The sequence below is a fragment of the Silene latifolia genome, chromosome Y (assembly GCF_048544455.1).
Source record: "Silene latifolia isolate original U9 population chromosome Y, ASM4854445v1, whole genome shotgun sequence".
Classification (NCBI taxonomy): domain Eukaryota; kingdom Viridiplantae; phylum Streptophyta; class Magnoliopsida; order Caryophyllales; family Caryophyllaceae; genus Silene; species Silene latifolia.
In genome coordinates this window covers 19,580,562-19,597,488 of record NC_133538.1, presented here as the reverse complement: position 1 = coordinate 19,597,488, position 16,927 = coordinate 19,580,562, and the positions used below count along the sequence as shown (strand labels likewise).

At 37.8% G+C, this 16,927-nt stretch overlaps 1 protein-coding gene across 1 annotated transcript; it reads left to right on the top strand.

Annotated features, from left to right (window-relative positions):
* The first annotated feature begins 13,346 nt into the window (after nucleotides 1-13,346).
* LOC141627699 (uncharacterized) lies at nucleotides 13,347-16,688 on the top strand. Its single transcript, XM_074440924.1, has 4 exons — nucleotides 13,347-13,809; nucleotides 13,891-14,558; nucleotides 14,826-14,973; nucleotides 16,390-16,688. The coding sequence occupies exons 1-4, from the start codon at nucleotides 13,347-13,349 to the stop codon at nucleotides 16,686-16,688; spliced, it is 1,578 nt and encodes a 525-aa protein (XP_074297025.1).
* The last annotated feature ends 239 nt before the right edge of the window (nucleotides 16,689-16,927 follow it).

The window sequence follows — 16,927 nt, the reverse complement described above, 5'->3', positions numbered from 1 at the left end:
GAAGATAAATGAAATTTGTTCAATGAGAGTGAGACTTATATGGTAAAACTATGATGTGAGAAATAGAGCTGTTGTTTTTCATTTGAGGTTCGGTTGGTATAAATTGACTAGACTCCTCCACCTTTCTTTAGGGTGATGTTTTTGTTTATAATAAGTGTGGGGGAGTGAGTGTTTGAAGTTGAGACATCGATTAGCTGACATTTGAGGAAATATAAGGAGCTGCACAAATTTTTGTGACTTGAATTTTTGGAGCTGTACTTACTGGATATAATTGATGAAAAAATAAGGATTATTGTCTGGATGTTAGCGGTTGTTGCTGAGAGCTTGTGATCTTATTATTGGCTAAACCGGTTTAAGAGTGTGAGTTTTTGGAAGATAGACTTTGAGCTGGCTGCTTAGGAGCTGACTGAATGGTTGAGAATGATAGAAATAGTCGAGCCGTGACATTAACCAAGGCGCTTCTTGGGAGGCAACCCAAGCTTAATTATTTATTGTTTTCATGTGTGTTTAATTTTTATATGCTTTCTTTGTTATCTTGTTGAGTCGGCTTAAGTGCCTCCCCGAGTTTCGCAACCTTTGTAGGGGATGTTATGTCGGTTGCACAAAAAATTAGTTTAGGTTAAGAATAAAAATTGCTGCTGGTATTTTGGGTATTTCGTTCCTTCATATTTCACGAATCTTGGTCGAGTTCTTATATTTTGCAGGAATGTTATTATCAGACTTCTTATGCTATGGGTTGATGATGAAATATAAAAAAAGAAGGCCTGCTGCTAGCCGCGGAAAGGGCATCAACAGAGAATATGGGATCATACAGGAGGCTGATCATGCTAGATTTATTTACCCCATACCTGTTGGCAGAAGTACTAGATCTAGAGAGTTGTGCGATTTCATCAAGTTATACATGTTGGAGCTTGTGTCCTCCACAAATTAGTGTGATAACATTAATAAATATCTTAAAGGTTCACAAGGGTATACTTCGTATTTTAATTAGTTGATTAACGATTACCTAATAACGGTTGGCTTGCTAGAAAGTTTGACGTTATTATCATACAGATGGCGGTGATCAACTGGTCCCTAAAGGTCACACCTATAGGATGTGTTTGAGAGATGTGGTTATAGAAATATAATCACATTGATGCCTTATATGACTAAACAGTTAGTCAATGTGTTGATGAGGCAATTATTTAATGAAGATTAAATAATATTAGTTGAGATTTAATTAATGTCAATTCGTAAATTGAATATAATAAGTTATATTTAATTAAATGTATGTAATGTTAGCTTGGACGAATTAATCTGTTAATTCGTAATTAAATGTAATCGGTTATATTTAATATCAACAAGATGAATGTGTCATAGTGGTTATAGTGAGGGTACTCAAACCAAGAGGTCATGGGTTCGATCCTCACTAGATGACAATTTAACACATTTTATATATTTTTGGAAAAACCGAAAAAAGAGAAATGGATCTCTCTTATTTCGGTTAGCATTGGGCCGAAAATTAGGAGGGTAAAAATATCTCCCCATTCACTCCTCTTTTTCGGTTAGAATAAGAGGAAGAGGGAGCTCATTGTTCTACCCTAATAATCCTAACCCAATTTTTCACTGCTTCTTGCCTCCTCTCATCAGAAAAAAACACAAAAATAACCTAAAATTTTTCAGAAAATTTAGGAATCGATTCTAGCAAAAACAAAGGGCTTTTCTCGGAGCATCTTGGGTGCAACTGATAGGAGAATATCATTGCGATATTGTTCATAGGCCTAATTAGCTAGGACCGAAGGTTATTTCGTCATCTCTTTACCCTTTTTGTTTATGCAATTTATTTTATGACATGCTTTCATCATGATTAATTTGTTATAGTCCTTATATTTAAAGGGATGCATACAGATAAATCCCACAATACAGCTACAGCCATATCACATACTCTGCATGTACATGAATCCGCTAAGTGTCATTTCCCTTTTATTTTTACTATATGCTAAATATTTTTAATCTCGTTGTCTATGCCGACATCGAGGACGATGTCGAGTTTAAGTGTGAGGGAGAGGCAAGGCCTAAAAACTGGGTTTACTTAAAAAAAATTGCTGGAGTTTGTGGTTTTTGTGTGCTGAGAATGGAGTGTGGCGGGTTGCCATGTATATTTTGTTGCACTTTCAGGTGGTTAAATCTTTGGATATGTCCGTTTTTAGGGGAGGTGCTGTCAAAATTTGGTCAGAAATTGGTATTTGACAAGTAAAATAGACATTGTTTTTATTGGACTAACTAGACAAGAGAGTCAACGACAAACTTTAATCTAACGCCTTTTCAAAAATACTAATTTAAAAATAATTTCAATAATATTAGTACTATAAAAATATGTTTTGAAGTCGTGTATACATGAGTTTTTCCTCTATTTTGAACTTTGATTGATTAATTAAGTGACATATATATTTTAAGTCTCCTTTAAATTAGAATTATAAAACACTTACTTTGGCGACCTTTATTACACTTTTCGTTGACTCTAGAGTGTGGGAGCGTAAGCCAGTCTTATTAACCAATTTACTTTCATAGGTGACTCCCGCTTTAAGTTCTTGACTTCAATTCTATCCGGTGTCCGAGTGATTAGACCTATGGTGCTCGGACTCGGGTACGATGTACGGATACGGGTACGAATCCTTGTGTCGGACACTTAAAGTCATAAAATAACGGATACGAGGACACAGTTAATTAGCGGATACGACAACTTTTGGACACGGTCAATGTACCCAATTTTCATATTTGGACACGGTCAACATATTATGATATATTCAATTTTATATTTGGACGACCCTTTTAATCACAAACTTGTTAACATCCCAAACAATCTCTTTGAATTCTGTGTCTTCCTCTTCTTAAAATAAGAGAGAGTAAAACAATAAAAAAAATCCTACTTACCCTATTGACTCTGTGTATTAAATGCGCTGAGTTGTGGTTTCCCACCCAAATAAAAAAAAACAATTTCTCCCTCTTTCCCATAAAGCCATTTCGTGTTCTCCAAATAAAAAATGATTTCTCTCTCCCCCTTCCCCATAAAAGCACACAAACCATTGTTTCTCCATCTTCTCTATTCGCACTATCTAAAAACACAACATGAATCTTCATCATCTACCTTCATCTCCCTTAATTTTTCTCGTTGAAGTGTCCATTTTTCAAGTTGCCGACCGGATACGAATTTCGTGTCTGTATCCCTGCCGGGTCGTACTGACACGGGTATGCCGGGTAAAGTGGCAAGTCCGAGCAACATAGGATTAGATCCTTGGGGGAACCCAGTCAATGTATTGGGAGAATGCCTAATGACTTGTCCAGATGGGCTGGATCCATTGGTCGAAAGCTCGCTACAAGGGACACTGGATATATCCACGGGAACGGTATGTGGATGTTGGAAACAAAAAAAAAACAAAAAAAGGAAAAAAAAACAGAAAACAGAAAATGAAGAAAAAATATATATGAAAAAATCGAAAAGAAAAAAATGAATGAAGGAAAAAAGATGTGAATGATGTGGTGGTGGATGTGTGTTTTGGTGGTAAGTTAATTGAGGTATGACGAATACACTTGAATGCTCGGAAGAATGTTCCTCGTACAATGTAAAGAAAGTAAATCCCCATTCCCTAGGACCTTAAATTGCCGAACCCCTTCTCTACGTCAATACACTTGTACATGCGCACAAAGGTAGTTGGACCGAGTGTATTGCTAATGCATTTTTTTATCATTATAATTTAGAAGCGGTTTAAAATATTTATGTTGGGTAATTAGTTGGTTGTATAGTTTGAAATGAGGGAAAATTTCTTATATGTTGCTTTCTAATCTAACTATAAATGTTTTCCGTTGGCTCACTAACTTATAAAAATGATGTTTTTAAAGAAATGCTTTAGTTTGTCATCGATAAACCTTGTTTTGGTAAGTTCTAAAATCTTTGAGGCTGATAATTTATTTGTAGCTCATTTCTTGTCATTGTCGAGGGCAACAATAACCTAAGTGTGGGGGAATTTGATAAGCCATAATTATATATGTTTTTATACCATATCCATATATTGTTAGTGTTGTCTTTCGCATTATTTGAGCTAAATTATTATATATTCGTTAGTTTCTAGATTTAATTATTGTTATTATTATTTTAAATGCAAATGGGCTTGTTAGTGTGTTTTGGTATAGCAGATTACAAGACGGAAGAGAATGGGCCGAATGACGCGCTTAATGGATCAAAAGTATGACACGAGTATGTGTAAAACGGACCAAAGAACAAAATAAGAAGCGAAGCATAGGAAATAAAGAAGCACGCGAGCAGGCACGTACGTAATCTTTAATTAATCACGCACGCAGCCCATGAAGAAAAGATGAACTGAAGTAACAAGACGAGACAATTAAGTCAAAGGACTAGTAAAAGCCCAAGATAAAGAGAAAATCAAGGCTTTGCACGTGTGATTTTATCAACAAGCAACAAACCAATATACTGAGAACAAAAGCTACTGGAACAACGCGAAGCAGCCAAACGAAGATGGAAATTCAAGTTCAAAGCAAAATAAAAAATAAAAAAACAAACAGATACACACCTAAACTTTCCTCTCTTTTTTAGAGTTTTCTCTTTTCGAAGAGTTCTTGTATTCCTAATGTTTTGCACCTTTTATTTTCTTGTTTGCTTTCAAATTTCCGGTAAATTTGCTTTTTACCTCTTCTTATCCTTATTCCCTTTAGATTCCTCTATCCCTTAGGCAATCTCCTTCACACTTTTCTTCTATATTAAGCCACATCACCCAGTCCACCGTTTTTACAACTCTTCCCCTGCTACCAACAAACCTTCCACCGTTCCTTTTTTACCTTTCTTCAACCTTCTTTACCTTTCTCCATCCTAAATCCTTATCTTCAATCAAAGTTATTTTTCACCTGGTTTTTTTCTTACTTTAACCATGTCCGACTTACCGTATCAAGCTGGTCCTCTTATTTCTCTTCCCCTAAATCTCAGATTCAACCTTACATATATTAATTTTGAGTTATCCCTTGCAGGCTTTTTCATTGACCAACGAAAATTTGATATTAATCGTGTCCAGCATAATATAAATCTTTTTTGGACTACTCGAGACGTCGTTAAGATTCACTTTACGAAGCCCTTTTTCATCTTCGAGTTTTCGCACCCTGCCGACTACGAATATTTTTCTCAGCTTCGCTTTATTAATGTTGAAGGGAGTATATTGGTTTTCCGAAAAATTGCTTGGGACTCCGTGCTCGAGAATATGAACTTCACTACCATCCCTATTTGGATTCGAGTTCATGGCCTCCCTATCCAGTTTCTTCACCCTCTGTTGCCAGTCACCTTCTTCAACATGTTGGTGACGTCATGGAAGAAGAGAATATCGGGCCCGGCCTGCCTCCACGTCCCTTTTTCCGAGTTCGTGTATGGGTGGATCTTACTCAACCCTTTATTCCAGGTTGCTATATCCCTTTTTCTGATGACCGTGCTCATTAGGTTTCGTTTGGATATGAAGGTGTTTTCCGTTTCTGTCGCAAATGTGGTACTGTGGGTCATAAAAACTCTTTCTGCAATCTTTCTATTGCCCGTGCTACTGCTAAGATTGACCGTCGTCTTCAGGGGCTTCACCTTTCCGGCTTATAGGTTATTTATGGGCCGACTTCTACATCGTTATTCTCCAGGATTATCAAAGGACTTCCGCCCTCTTTCTCCAATTTTAATACCCATGTTAATTCCACTTCTAATCATGCTTCTGATCAGGGCGACTCTTCCTCTTCGTCATCTTCAGATTTCGGCGTTTATTCGACTTCCTCATCTTATGGTTCAGGCCATAGTAATCCTCCCACTCCTCCTGTTTTTGGTGCTGCTCTTGCGGGTTCGTCTGAGCATACGGCCTACGTTGATCATAGACATAATAAACATGACACACATAATCCAAATCTTGTTATGCATCCTAATCAAATTGGTTCCAATGCTCAGCCTGAAAATATTCCTAATGGTGAACTTGAGAATATTCCTAATGGCGACATACCTCGTCCGGGTTTCCGCATCCGCACTCCTGAACCACCTGAAGATGTTTCTTTCGATGTTGAGCACTCTGCGGACGATCCTCGTCTTTATAATGCTGCTGTTGGTCCTATGGTTAACCCCACACGGGTTTTTTTTCAACCCCCTTCCTCTTTGGACGTTTTAAATTTTAACTGCTGCGACAATCCTTCTGTTTTTTTACCTTCTGAACTCGTTTTGGATGACGGGTTTTCACATGATAATTTTGTATCTGGCCTGCCTTTGTCATCAACAAGTTATACTACAACTCCATCTTCATCTGCGGTCTTCAGTGATACAACTTCTGAGTCCGACAGTTTGTTCCTATCTGACAGCTACTTCTCTGCGTCTTCTCCTTACTCTCCTGAGTCTGTTGTCGGTTTTTCAGAATTCCTAAATGGTATCTCCAGTCCCAGCTCTCGCAGACCAACCTCTAATAACTCCTCTTCTGAATCTGAAACATAGAATTGTACCTTTCCTTCTCCTGGTTTTCGTAAAAGGAATTTCGCCTGTTTTTCTGAAGTAGAATCATCAAGAGGATTATTCCTTCTTTCCCAAATAAGAGACTAAAAATTTGTTATAACCTTGCAGATTCGGAGAAGGTTTCCAATCTCGTTTCTGCAGTCAGTTTTTCTGATCTTTCGCATCATGGGGTTGTGGCAGGCCTATTTCTGCCACCAGTAGATCAATGAAGTTTTTCTCTTGGAATTGTAGGGGCCTTGGTGGTGCGGACGCCCCTATTATTCCGTATATAAAGTGGTCCGTATGCTACTACAATATTTCCCTTGTTTTTCTTCAAGAGACTAAGTGCTCTTTAGCGGATAGTGTTTGTAAAACGTCTTCTCTGAACCTGCCTCATTTTTGTGGTACAAATTCAGCGGGTTTAAGTGGTGGTTTGCTTCTTTTATGGGATGATAGATCAAATGTTTTGCTTGTTGTTGTCGATCAACATTTTATCCTCTGTAAAGTTATACTCCCTCCAATTTTCTATTATCTTCCTTCTTTCCTTTTTTACACAAGTTTGATTATCTTCCCTCTTTCCTTTTTTGGTAAGTTTCATTCATTTTTTATTAATTTCTCTCTCCTAAAAAATCAACAACTCACATTACTTTATTTATTCTTTATTCATTATTCATTCTTTATTATTTTCTCTCTCCAATAAATTTCTCAACTTACAATACTTTATTCTACTTTATTCATTCTTTCTTCCCCTTTCTTAATTTTTGTGCCCAAAAGAAAGGGGAAGTTAAAAGAAAATTGGAGGGAGTAGATCATAATTTGAGCTTTGTGTGGTTTGCTCTTTTTATGTATGGTGAGACTTGTAATGAACTTAAAGCAAGTTTTTGGAATGATATGAAGCAGCTTTGTTCGGTTTATTCTCCGCTGTATATGATTGGTGACTTCAACCAAATTGAACAATATTCCGACAAAATTAGAGGCTTATCCACCATTACTGGTTGGAATGCCTTCGTTGATTGGAGAATTAATACCCATCTCTGTGAGCTTCCTTTCTTAGGGCCTAAATATACTTGGGCAAATAAAATAGAATCCTCGAACCTTATTTTAGAACGTCTTGATCGTGGATATGCTTCACAAGACTGGCTTCTCACTTATCCTGAAGCTCATATTCAAAATCTCTTCATCTTTTTGTCGGACCATGCCCCTATTGTACTAGATTTATCTGCCCGATTCAAGAAACCAAAAAAGCCTCTCAATCATGCTGATATCCAAAGACTTGTTTCGTCTATTTGGCATAGCTTTTCTTATGCTCCAGTTGCTTCCTCTGTTACCAAGAAACTTGGACAAATTCGTATTGGTATTTTCAATTAGATTATCCAAAATCGTCATGAGTTCATGATTGATTGAAGTTCTTTTTCACAAGATTTATCTGCCTCAGCTTCCCAAATTCACGACTCTATCTCGGGCTCTCAATATCTTAGACATCTTAAGGTTGCTGAGCATGATGTCCAACTCCAGCATTCCTTCTGGCAACAAAGGGCAAAATCCGACTTCCAGTTTACTGATGGCCTTCCTACTGCATTCTTTTTCAGCAGAGCTAAAGCAAGACAGACCATTGTTTCCCATAAAGCCATTTCGTGTTCTCCAAATAAAAATACAATTTCTCCCTCTTTCCCATAAAGCCATTTCGTGTTCTCCAAATAAAAAATGATTTCTCTCTCCCCCTTCCCCATAAAAGCACACAAACCATTGTTCCTCCATCTTCTCCATTCGCACTATCTAAAAACACAACATGAATCTTCATCATCTACCTTCATCTCCCTTAATTTTTCTCGTTGAAGTGTCCATTTTTCAAGTTGCCGACCGAATACGAATTTCGTGTCTGTATCCCTGTCGGGTCGTACTGACACGGGTATGCCGGGTAAAGTGGCGAGTCCGAGCAACATAGGATTAGACCCTTGGGGGAACCCAGTCAATGTATTGGGAGAATGCCTAATGACTTGTCCAGATGGGCTGGATCCATTGGTCGAAAGCTCGCTACAAGGGACACTGGATATATCCACGGGAACGGTATGTGGATGTTGGAAACAAAAAAAAAACAAAAAAAGGAAAAAAAAAAACAGAAAACAGAAAACAGAAAATGAAGAAAAAATATATATGAAAAAATCGAAAAGAAAAAAATGAATGAAGGAAAAAAGATGTGAATGATGTGGTGGTGGATGTGTGTTTTGGTGGTAAGTTAATTGAGGTATGACGGATACACTTGAATGCTCGGGAGAATGTTCCTCGTACAATGTAAAGAAAGTAAATCCCCATTCCCTAGGACCTTAAATTGCCGAACCCCTTCTCTACGTCAATACACTTGTACATGCGCACAAAGGTAGTTGGACCGAGTGTATTGCTAATGCATTTTTTTATCATTATAATTTAGAAGCGGTTTAAAATATTTATGTTGGGTAATTAGTTGGTTATATAGTTTGAAATGAGGGAAAATTTCTTATATGTTGCTTTCTAATCTAACTATAAATGTTTTCCGTTGGCTCACTAACTTATAAAAATGATGTTTTTAACGAAATGCTTTAGTTTGTCATCGATAAACCTTGTTTTGGTAACTTCTAAAATCTTTGAGGCTGATAATTTATTTGTAGCTCATTTCTTGTCATTGTCGAGGGCAACAATTGTTGGAAAAAATTATGATTTAAGAATTTATTAATGGGTTTTAATATTTGAACAATATTTTAAATATGATTTATTGCGTCATTTATTTTCTATTATTATGAGGTATAAAAAGTTGTTTACTCTTGGTCAAATGGTATCTATCACCATAATCAATATTATTGATAATTGAGGTCTTAATGGCCGTTTATTATGCTTCACTACTTAATATGATGCTTATGACCTTGGTTGCTATTTCTAACGTTACATTGTAACGTATGAGGGTGTAGTATTATTGCTATCATTGCATTGGACAAAGCTTTGACTATTTAAACATGTTTGGATCATCTTGCAAAGTGTGGTTTTTGGGCACATATAATATCAAGTTATAAGAAGCTACGTATACTTAAAAGTATATTCCGACACTAGTCGATGGTTAATTAACTACTATGTTTATATATTATATTACTTTTATCCATCCCCTTTTTATAATTTGTGAAAATTACTTTTATTATAAAATATTATTGAGCATCGGGTGATCGTCGGTTCGGGGGCTCCTCTTGCTGCTACCGAAGGAGTCCAACGGGTTGTCGTATCTTGGGAGAGGAACGCACTATTTGGTAACCAGTGCAGTGGAGGCGTTATCTCTCTTAGGAAAGCGCCTAGCGCGATTCGACCCAGGCTACACCTTTCTACTCTACTCTCTTTTATATTATTGTTACTTTATTTGTTTTATTTATGTCTTTTTATTATTGTATAATGTTATAATATTATTTACGGTAATATATTGCTCCATTTTTCTAACAACAATAACCTAAGTGTGGGGGAATTTGATAAGCCATAATTATATATGTTTTTATACCATATCCATATATTGTTAGTGTTGTCTTTCACATTATTTGAGCTAAATTATTATATATTCGTTAGTTTCTAGATTTAATTATTGTTATTATTATTTTAAATGCAAATGGGCTTGTTAGTGTGTTTTGGTATAGCAGATTACAAGACGGAAGAGAATGGGCCGAATGACGCGCTTAATGGATCAAAAGTATGACACGAGTATGTGTAAAACGGACCAAAGAACAAAATAAGAAGCGAAGCATAGGAAATAAAGAAGCACGCGAGCAGGCACGTACGTAATATTTAATTAATCACGCACGCAGCCCATGAAGAAAAGATGAACTGAAGTAACAAGACGAGACAATTAAGTCAAAGGACTAGTAAAAGCCCAAGATAAAGAGAAAATCAAGGCTTTGCACGTGTGATTTTATCAACAAGCAACAAACCAATATACTGAGAACAGAAGCTACTGGAACAACGCGAAGCAGCCAAACGAAGATGGAAATTCAAGTTCAAAGCAAAATAAAAAATAAAAAAACAAACAGATACACACCTAAACTTTCCTCTCTTTTTTAGAGTTTTCTCTTTTCGAAGAGTTCTTGTATTCCTAATGTTTTGCACCTTTTATTTTCTTGTTTGCTTTCAAATTTCCGGTAAATTTGCTTTTTACCTCTTCTTATCCTTATTCCCTTTAGATTCCTCTATCCCTTAGGCAATCTCCTTCACACTTTTCTTCTATATTAAGCCACATCACCCAGTCCACCGTTTTTACAACTCTTCCCCTGCTACCAACAAACCTTCCACCGTTCCTTTTTTACCTTTCTTCAACCTTCTTTAGCTTTCTCCATCCTAAATCCTTATCTTCAATCAAAGTTATTTTTCACCTGGTTTTTTTCTTACTTTAACCATGTCCGACTTACCGTATCAAGCTGGTCCTCTTATTTCTCTTCCCCTAAATCTCGATTCAACCTTACATATATTAATTTTGAGTTATCCCTTGCATGTGCTTTTTCATTGACCAACGAAAATTTGATATTAATCGTGTCCAAAGATAATATAAATCTTTTTGGACTACTCGAGACGTCGTTAAGATTCACTTTACGAAGCCCTTTTTCATCTTCGAGTTTTCGCACCCTGCCGACTACGAATATTTTTCTCAGCTTCGCTTTATTAATGTTGAAGGGAGTATATTGGTTTTCCGAAAAATTGCTTGGGACTCCGTGCTCGAGAATATGAACTTCACTACCATCCCTATTTGGATTCGAGTTCATGGCCTCCCTATCCAGTTTCTTCACCCCTCTGTTGCCAGTCACCTTCTTCAACATGTTGGTGACGTCATGGAAGAAGAGAATATCGGGCCCGGCCTGCCTCCACGTCCCTTTGTCCGAGTTCGTGTATGGGTGGATCTTACTCAACCCTTTATTCCAGGTTGCTATATCCCTTTTTCTGATGACCGTGCTCATTGGGTTTCGTTTGGATATGAAGGTGTTTTCCGTTTCTGTCGCAAATGTGGTACTGTGGGTCATAAAAACTCTTTCTGCAATCTTTCTATTGCTCGTGCTACTTCTAAGATTGACCGTCATCTTCAGGGGCTTCACCTTTCCGGCTTATAGGTTATTTATGGGCCGACTTCTACATCGTTATTCTCCAGGATTATCAAAGGACTTCCGCCCTCTTTCTCCAATTTTAATACCCATGTTAATTCCACATCTAATCATGCTTCTGATCAGGGCGACTCTTCCTCTTCGTCATCTTCAGATTTCGGCGTTTATTCGACTTCCTCATCTTATGGTTCAGGCCATAGTAATCCTCCCACTCCTCCTGTTTTTGGTGCTACTCTTGCGGGTTCGTCTGAGCATACAGCCTACGTTGATCATAGACATAATAAGCATGACACACACAATCCAAATCTTGTTATGCATCCTAATCAAATTGGTTCCAATGCTCAGCCTGAAAATATTCCTAATGGTGAACCTGAGAATATTCCTAATGGCGACATACCTCGTCCGGGTTTCCGCATCCGCACTCCTGAACCACCTGAAGATGTTTCTTTCGATGTTGAGCACTCTGCGGACAATCCTCGTCTTTATAATACTGCTGTTGGTCCTATGGTTAACCCCACACGGGTTTTTTTTCAACCCCCTTCCTCTTTGGACGTTTTAAATTTTAACTGCTGCGACAATCCTTCTGTTTTTTTACCTTCTGAACTCGTTTTGGATGACGGGTTTTCACATGCTAATTTTGTATCTGGCCTGCCTTTGTCATTAACAAGTTATACTACAACTCCATCTTCATCTGCGGTCTTCAGTCATACAACTTCTGAGTCCGACAGTTTGTTCCTATCTGACAGCTACTTCTCTGCGTCTTCTCCTTACTCTCCCGAGTCGTTGTCGGTTTTTCAGAATTCCTAAATGGTATCTCCGGTCCCAGCTCTCAGCACCAACCTCTAATAACTCCTCTTCGAATCAAACATAGAATTGTACCTTTCCTTCTCCTGGTTTTCGTAAAAGGAATTTCGCCTGTTTTTCTGAAGTAGAATCATCAAGAGGATTATTCCTTCTTTCCCAAATAAGAGACTAAAAATTTGTTATAACCTTGCAGATTCGGAGAAGGTTTCCAATCTCGTTTCTCCAGTCAGTTTTTCTGATCTTTCGCATCATGGGGTTGTGGCAGGCCTATTTTTGCCACCAGTAGATCAATGAAGTTTTTCTCTTGGAATTGTAGGGGCCTTGGTGGTGCGGACGCCCCTATTATTCCGTATATAAAGTGGTCCGTATGCTACTACAATATTTCCCTTGTTTTTCTTCAAGAGACTAAGTGCTCTTTAGCGGATAGTGTTTGTAAAACGTCTTCTCTGAACCTGCCTCCATTTTGTGGTACAAATTCAGCGGGTTTAAGTGGTGGTTTGCTTCTTTTATGGGATGATAGATCAAATGTTTTGCTTGTTGTTGTCGATCAACTTTTTAATCCTCTGTAAAATTATACTCCCTCCAATTTTCTATTATCTTCCTTCTTTCCTTTTTTACACAAGTTTGATTATCTTCCATCTTTCCTTTTTTGGTAAGTTTCATTCATTTTTTTTTTATTTCTCTCTCCTAAAAAATCAACAACTCACATTACTTTATTTATTCTTTATTCATTATTCATTCTTTATTATTTTCTCTCTCCTATAAATTTCTCAACTTACAATACTTTATTCTACTTTATTCATTCTTTCTTCCCCTTTCTTAATTTTTGTGCCCAAAAGAAAGGGGAAGTTAAAAGAAAATTGGAGGGAGTAGATCATAATTTGAGCTTTGTGTGGTTTGCTCTTTTTATGTATGGTGAGACTTGTAATGAACTTAAAGCAAGTTTTTGGAATGATATGAAGCAGCTTTGTTCGGTTTATTCTCCGCTGTATATGATTGGTGACTTCAACCAAATTGAACAATATTCCGACAAAATTGGAGGCTTATCCACCATTACTGGCTGGAATGCCTTCGTTGATTGGAGAATTAATACCCATCTCTGTGAGCTTCCTTTCTCAGGGCCTAAATATACTTGGGCAAATAAAATAGAATCCTCGAACCTTATTTTAGAACGTCTTGATCGTGGATATGCTTCACAAGACTGGCTTCTCACTTATCCTGAAGCTCATATTCAAAATCTCTTCATCTTTTTGTCGGACCATGCCCCTATTGTACTAGATTTATCTGCCCGATTCAAGAAACCAAAAAAGCGTCTCAATCACGCTGATATCCAAAGACTTGTTTCGTCTATTTGGCATAGCTTTTCTTATGCTCCAGTTGCTTCCTCTGTTACCAAGAAACTTGGACAAATTCGTATTGGTATTCTCAATTAGATTATCCAAAATCGTCATGAGTTCATGATTGATTGAAGTTCTTTTTCACAAGATTTATGTGCCTCAGCTTCCCAAATTCACGACTCTATCTCGGGCTCTCAATATCTTAGACATCTTAAGGTTGCTGAGCATGATGTCCAACTCCAGCATTCCTTCTGGCAACAAAGTGCAAAATCCGACTTCCAGTTTACTGATGGCCTTCCTACTGCATTCTTTTTCAGCAGAGCTAAAGCAAGACAGAAAAAGCTGCGTATTATCTCCTTAAAAGATAATACCGAGTCCTGGACCTCTTCTGAATCAGATCTTTATGCTTTAATTATGAATCACTTTCAGAAGTTGTTTGCATCATCTCAGCCAACAAATTCTTTCTCCGAACTCGAAGCTTTATCTTTTCACCAGCTGGATGACTTGCAACAGTCTTATCTGTCTCAGCCATTCACAGCTGCTGACGTAAAAAAAGCCTTCTTTGATATGAAACCTAACAAGTCCCCCGGACCAGATGGTTTTCCACCTGCATTCTACCACCTCTTCTGGCACACCATAAATGTGGACATTACATCATCCATTCTTGGGTTTCTCAACAATGGCCATCTACCTCCAGCCTGGAATAACACTCACATTGTTCTTATACCAAAGGTTCCTAATCCAGAATGTATCTCCCAGTTCCGCCCAATCAGTCTTTGTAATGTCATTTACCGGGCTGCCTCAAAATGTATTTCTCTCAGGCTTCGCAAGGTTATTGATCGTATTATCGGCCAAAATCAAAACGCGTTTATTCTTGGCCGACTCATCAGTGATAGCGGTTTTCTTGGACATGAAATTCTTTCTTACATCAACCCGCGACGGAGTGGTACTCGTTGTTTTTTAGCGCTCAAACTTGATATGAATAAAGCTTTTGACAGAGTCTCCTGGCCATTTTTGTTCCATGTTCTTAAGCTTTTTGGTTTTCCAAAAAAATTCTGAAAGCTTATTAAAACCTGCGTCAGAACCGTCTCTTTACAGGTGCTTATCAATGGTACTCCTTCCGTTCGTTTTTTTCCTCAATGTGGACTGCGTCAGGGTGATCCTATTTCACCTTACCTTTTTATTCTCTGCATGGAAATCCTTTCTCTTATGATTATTAAGGCGGAATCAGAAGGGACTATTGAAGGTATCAAACTTTCCAAAAATAGCCTATCCATTTCTCATTTATTATACGCTGACGATGCTCTTCTGTGCTTCCGCTTATCTTCGTCTAGCTGTGAGTCCTTAAGATATATCTTGGTCTCCTTCAGTACTATCTCAGGCCAGATGATTAATCATCAGAAATCCTATATTAAGTTTAGTCCCAACACACCTGACGATTTCAGAGACCATGTTAAAAAAATTTTAAAAGTACCTTCGCAACAGAATTTTGGTGTTTACCTGGGTGTTCCAATTGATCTCGGGAGAAGGAAAACCGGAGCTGTTTAGTTTCTATTAGATAAGATCTCAACAAAAATTATTTCTTGGGGTGCTGCTAATTTTTCCCAACCTTCTAAGCTGCTGCTTATATACTCTATTCTCATTGCATCAATTGCGCATGGGGCCTCTATCCTTCCGGTCCCTCTTCGGGTTACCACAAAAATAAACTACTTAATCGACCTTTTTTGGTGGAAACAATCTATAAACATGCGTGCCTAGCATTGGTTGTCTCCGGATATTTCGCAGCTGCCAAAGTCAGACGGGGGGTCTTGGAATTAAAAATGCCCATATTCTTAGTCAAGCTTTGTTAGCCAAGACATTTTGGCGTTGCCATCATCAGCATTCCTCCCTTATTTCTTCTGTCCTACGAGCAAAATACCATAATGACTTTCCTACACCAGAAAAAGTTTCAAAATACTCCTCTGCGTCTTTCGCATGGAAAGTTGTTGTTACAAATACTTATCTTCTTCGGGATGGTTTTGCTTGGAAATTTGGTAATGGAAACTTGATTAATATCCGGAATGATGCTTAGATTCTTGGTACAAAGCCGTGTCTAAAGTGTCTATTCCAAACACACTCTATCAGTTTTGCAGAGCTTCTTCTTGCTTCGTTTTAGTGGAATAAGCAAAATGTTTTTAACTTTTTTGGCTCGATCACCGCTAGAAATATTTGTGCACTAGAACTTCCACCTGAACCTATGGACGACTTCATTTATTGGAAATTCACTGAAGACGGAAGATACTCATCTAGTTCTGGTTACTCGTTCCTTCAACACAACTGCTCAACCTCTCCTGCCTCTCATCATTCACGTGCTAAAAGGGAATTTAACTAGTCTTTGATTTGGCGCCTTCCCTGTCAAACACATATTAAGCTTTTTCTATGGAAAATTGTTCATGGTATCTTACCTACTGCTGATGTTTTAATTCGCAGAGGTATGCTTGTTACTCCAAACTGTTCTTTTTGTCTTAAAGACCCTGAAACTTTAGGTCACTTGTTCCCTGACTGTCCTTTTGTCAAACGCATTTGGGCTGTCAGTCTTCTTAGAATTCGTGCAGAATTAAGCTCACATACCTCTTTTTCCGACTGGTTTCAATTTTCCTGATCTACCTCACTCGCTTTTCAGACGGTAATGCCTTCCTACTTTTGCAATTTCCTCTTACTTTGTTTGCAATATGGAAGCTTTGGAATAATGTGATTTTCAGAGAGAATTCTGTTTGTCCTGCCGAGATTTTTTTCGAGTCGGCTCTTCTTTCCCAGCAACAACGTCATTTCGCTTCTCGCTCAAAAGCCTATGATCATTCTGCTTGTTTATCTGAAGTTGTTAGCCCTGTTTTCTCTATCCCACAACACTTTGCTTATTACTTTAGGATGGAGGTGGTTTTTCACAAGAAAACTTTGATTGGTTCGTTTAAAGTTTACTGAAACGACCACATCACACACGAGGTTCTACAATGCTTTTGCTCTTCCCATCTTCAAATCAGCATTTTAGCTCTGATTGAGGTTATGACTTTTGCCTCTGATTTCAGACTCCAAGACGCACTTTTCCAAATCAGTAGCATCTGACTTCTTCGTCTGATGCAAGACTGCAACAAGTCGTCTGCTCCAGTTTCTTTGTCTAATAGCTTTAGCCGTATCAAGTTTTTTCTCAGTTGTAATGTCAC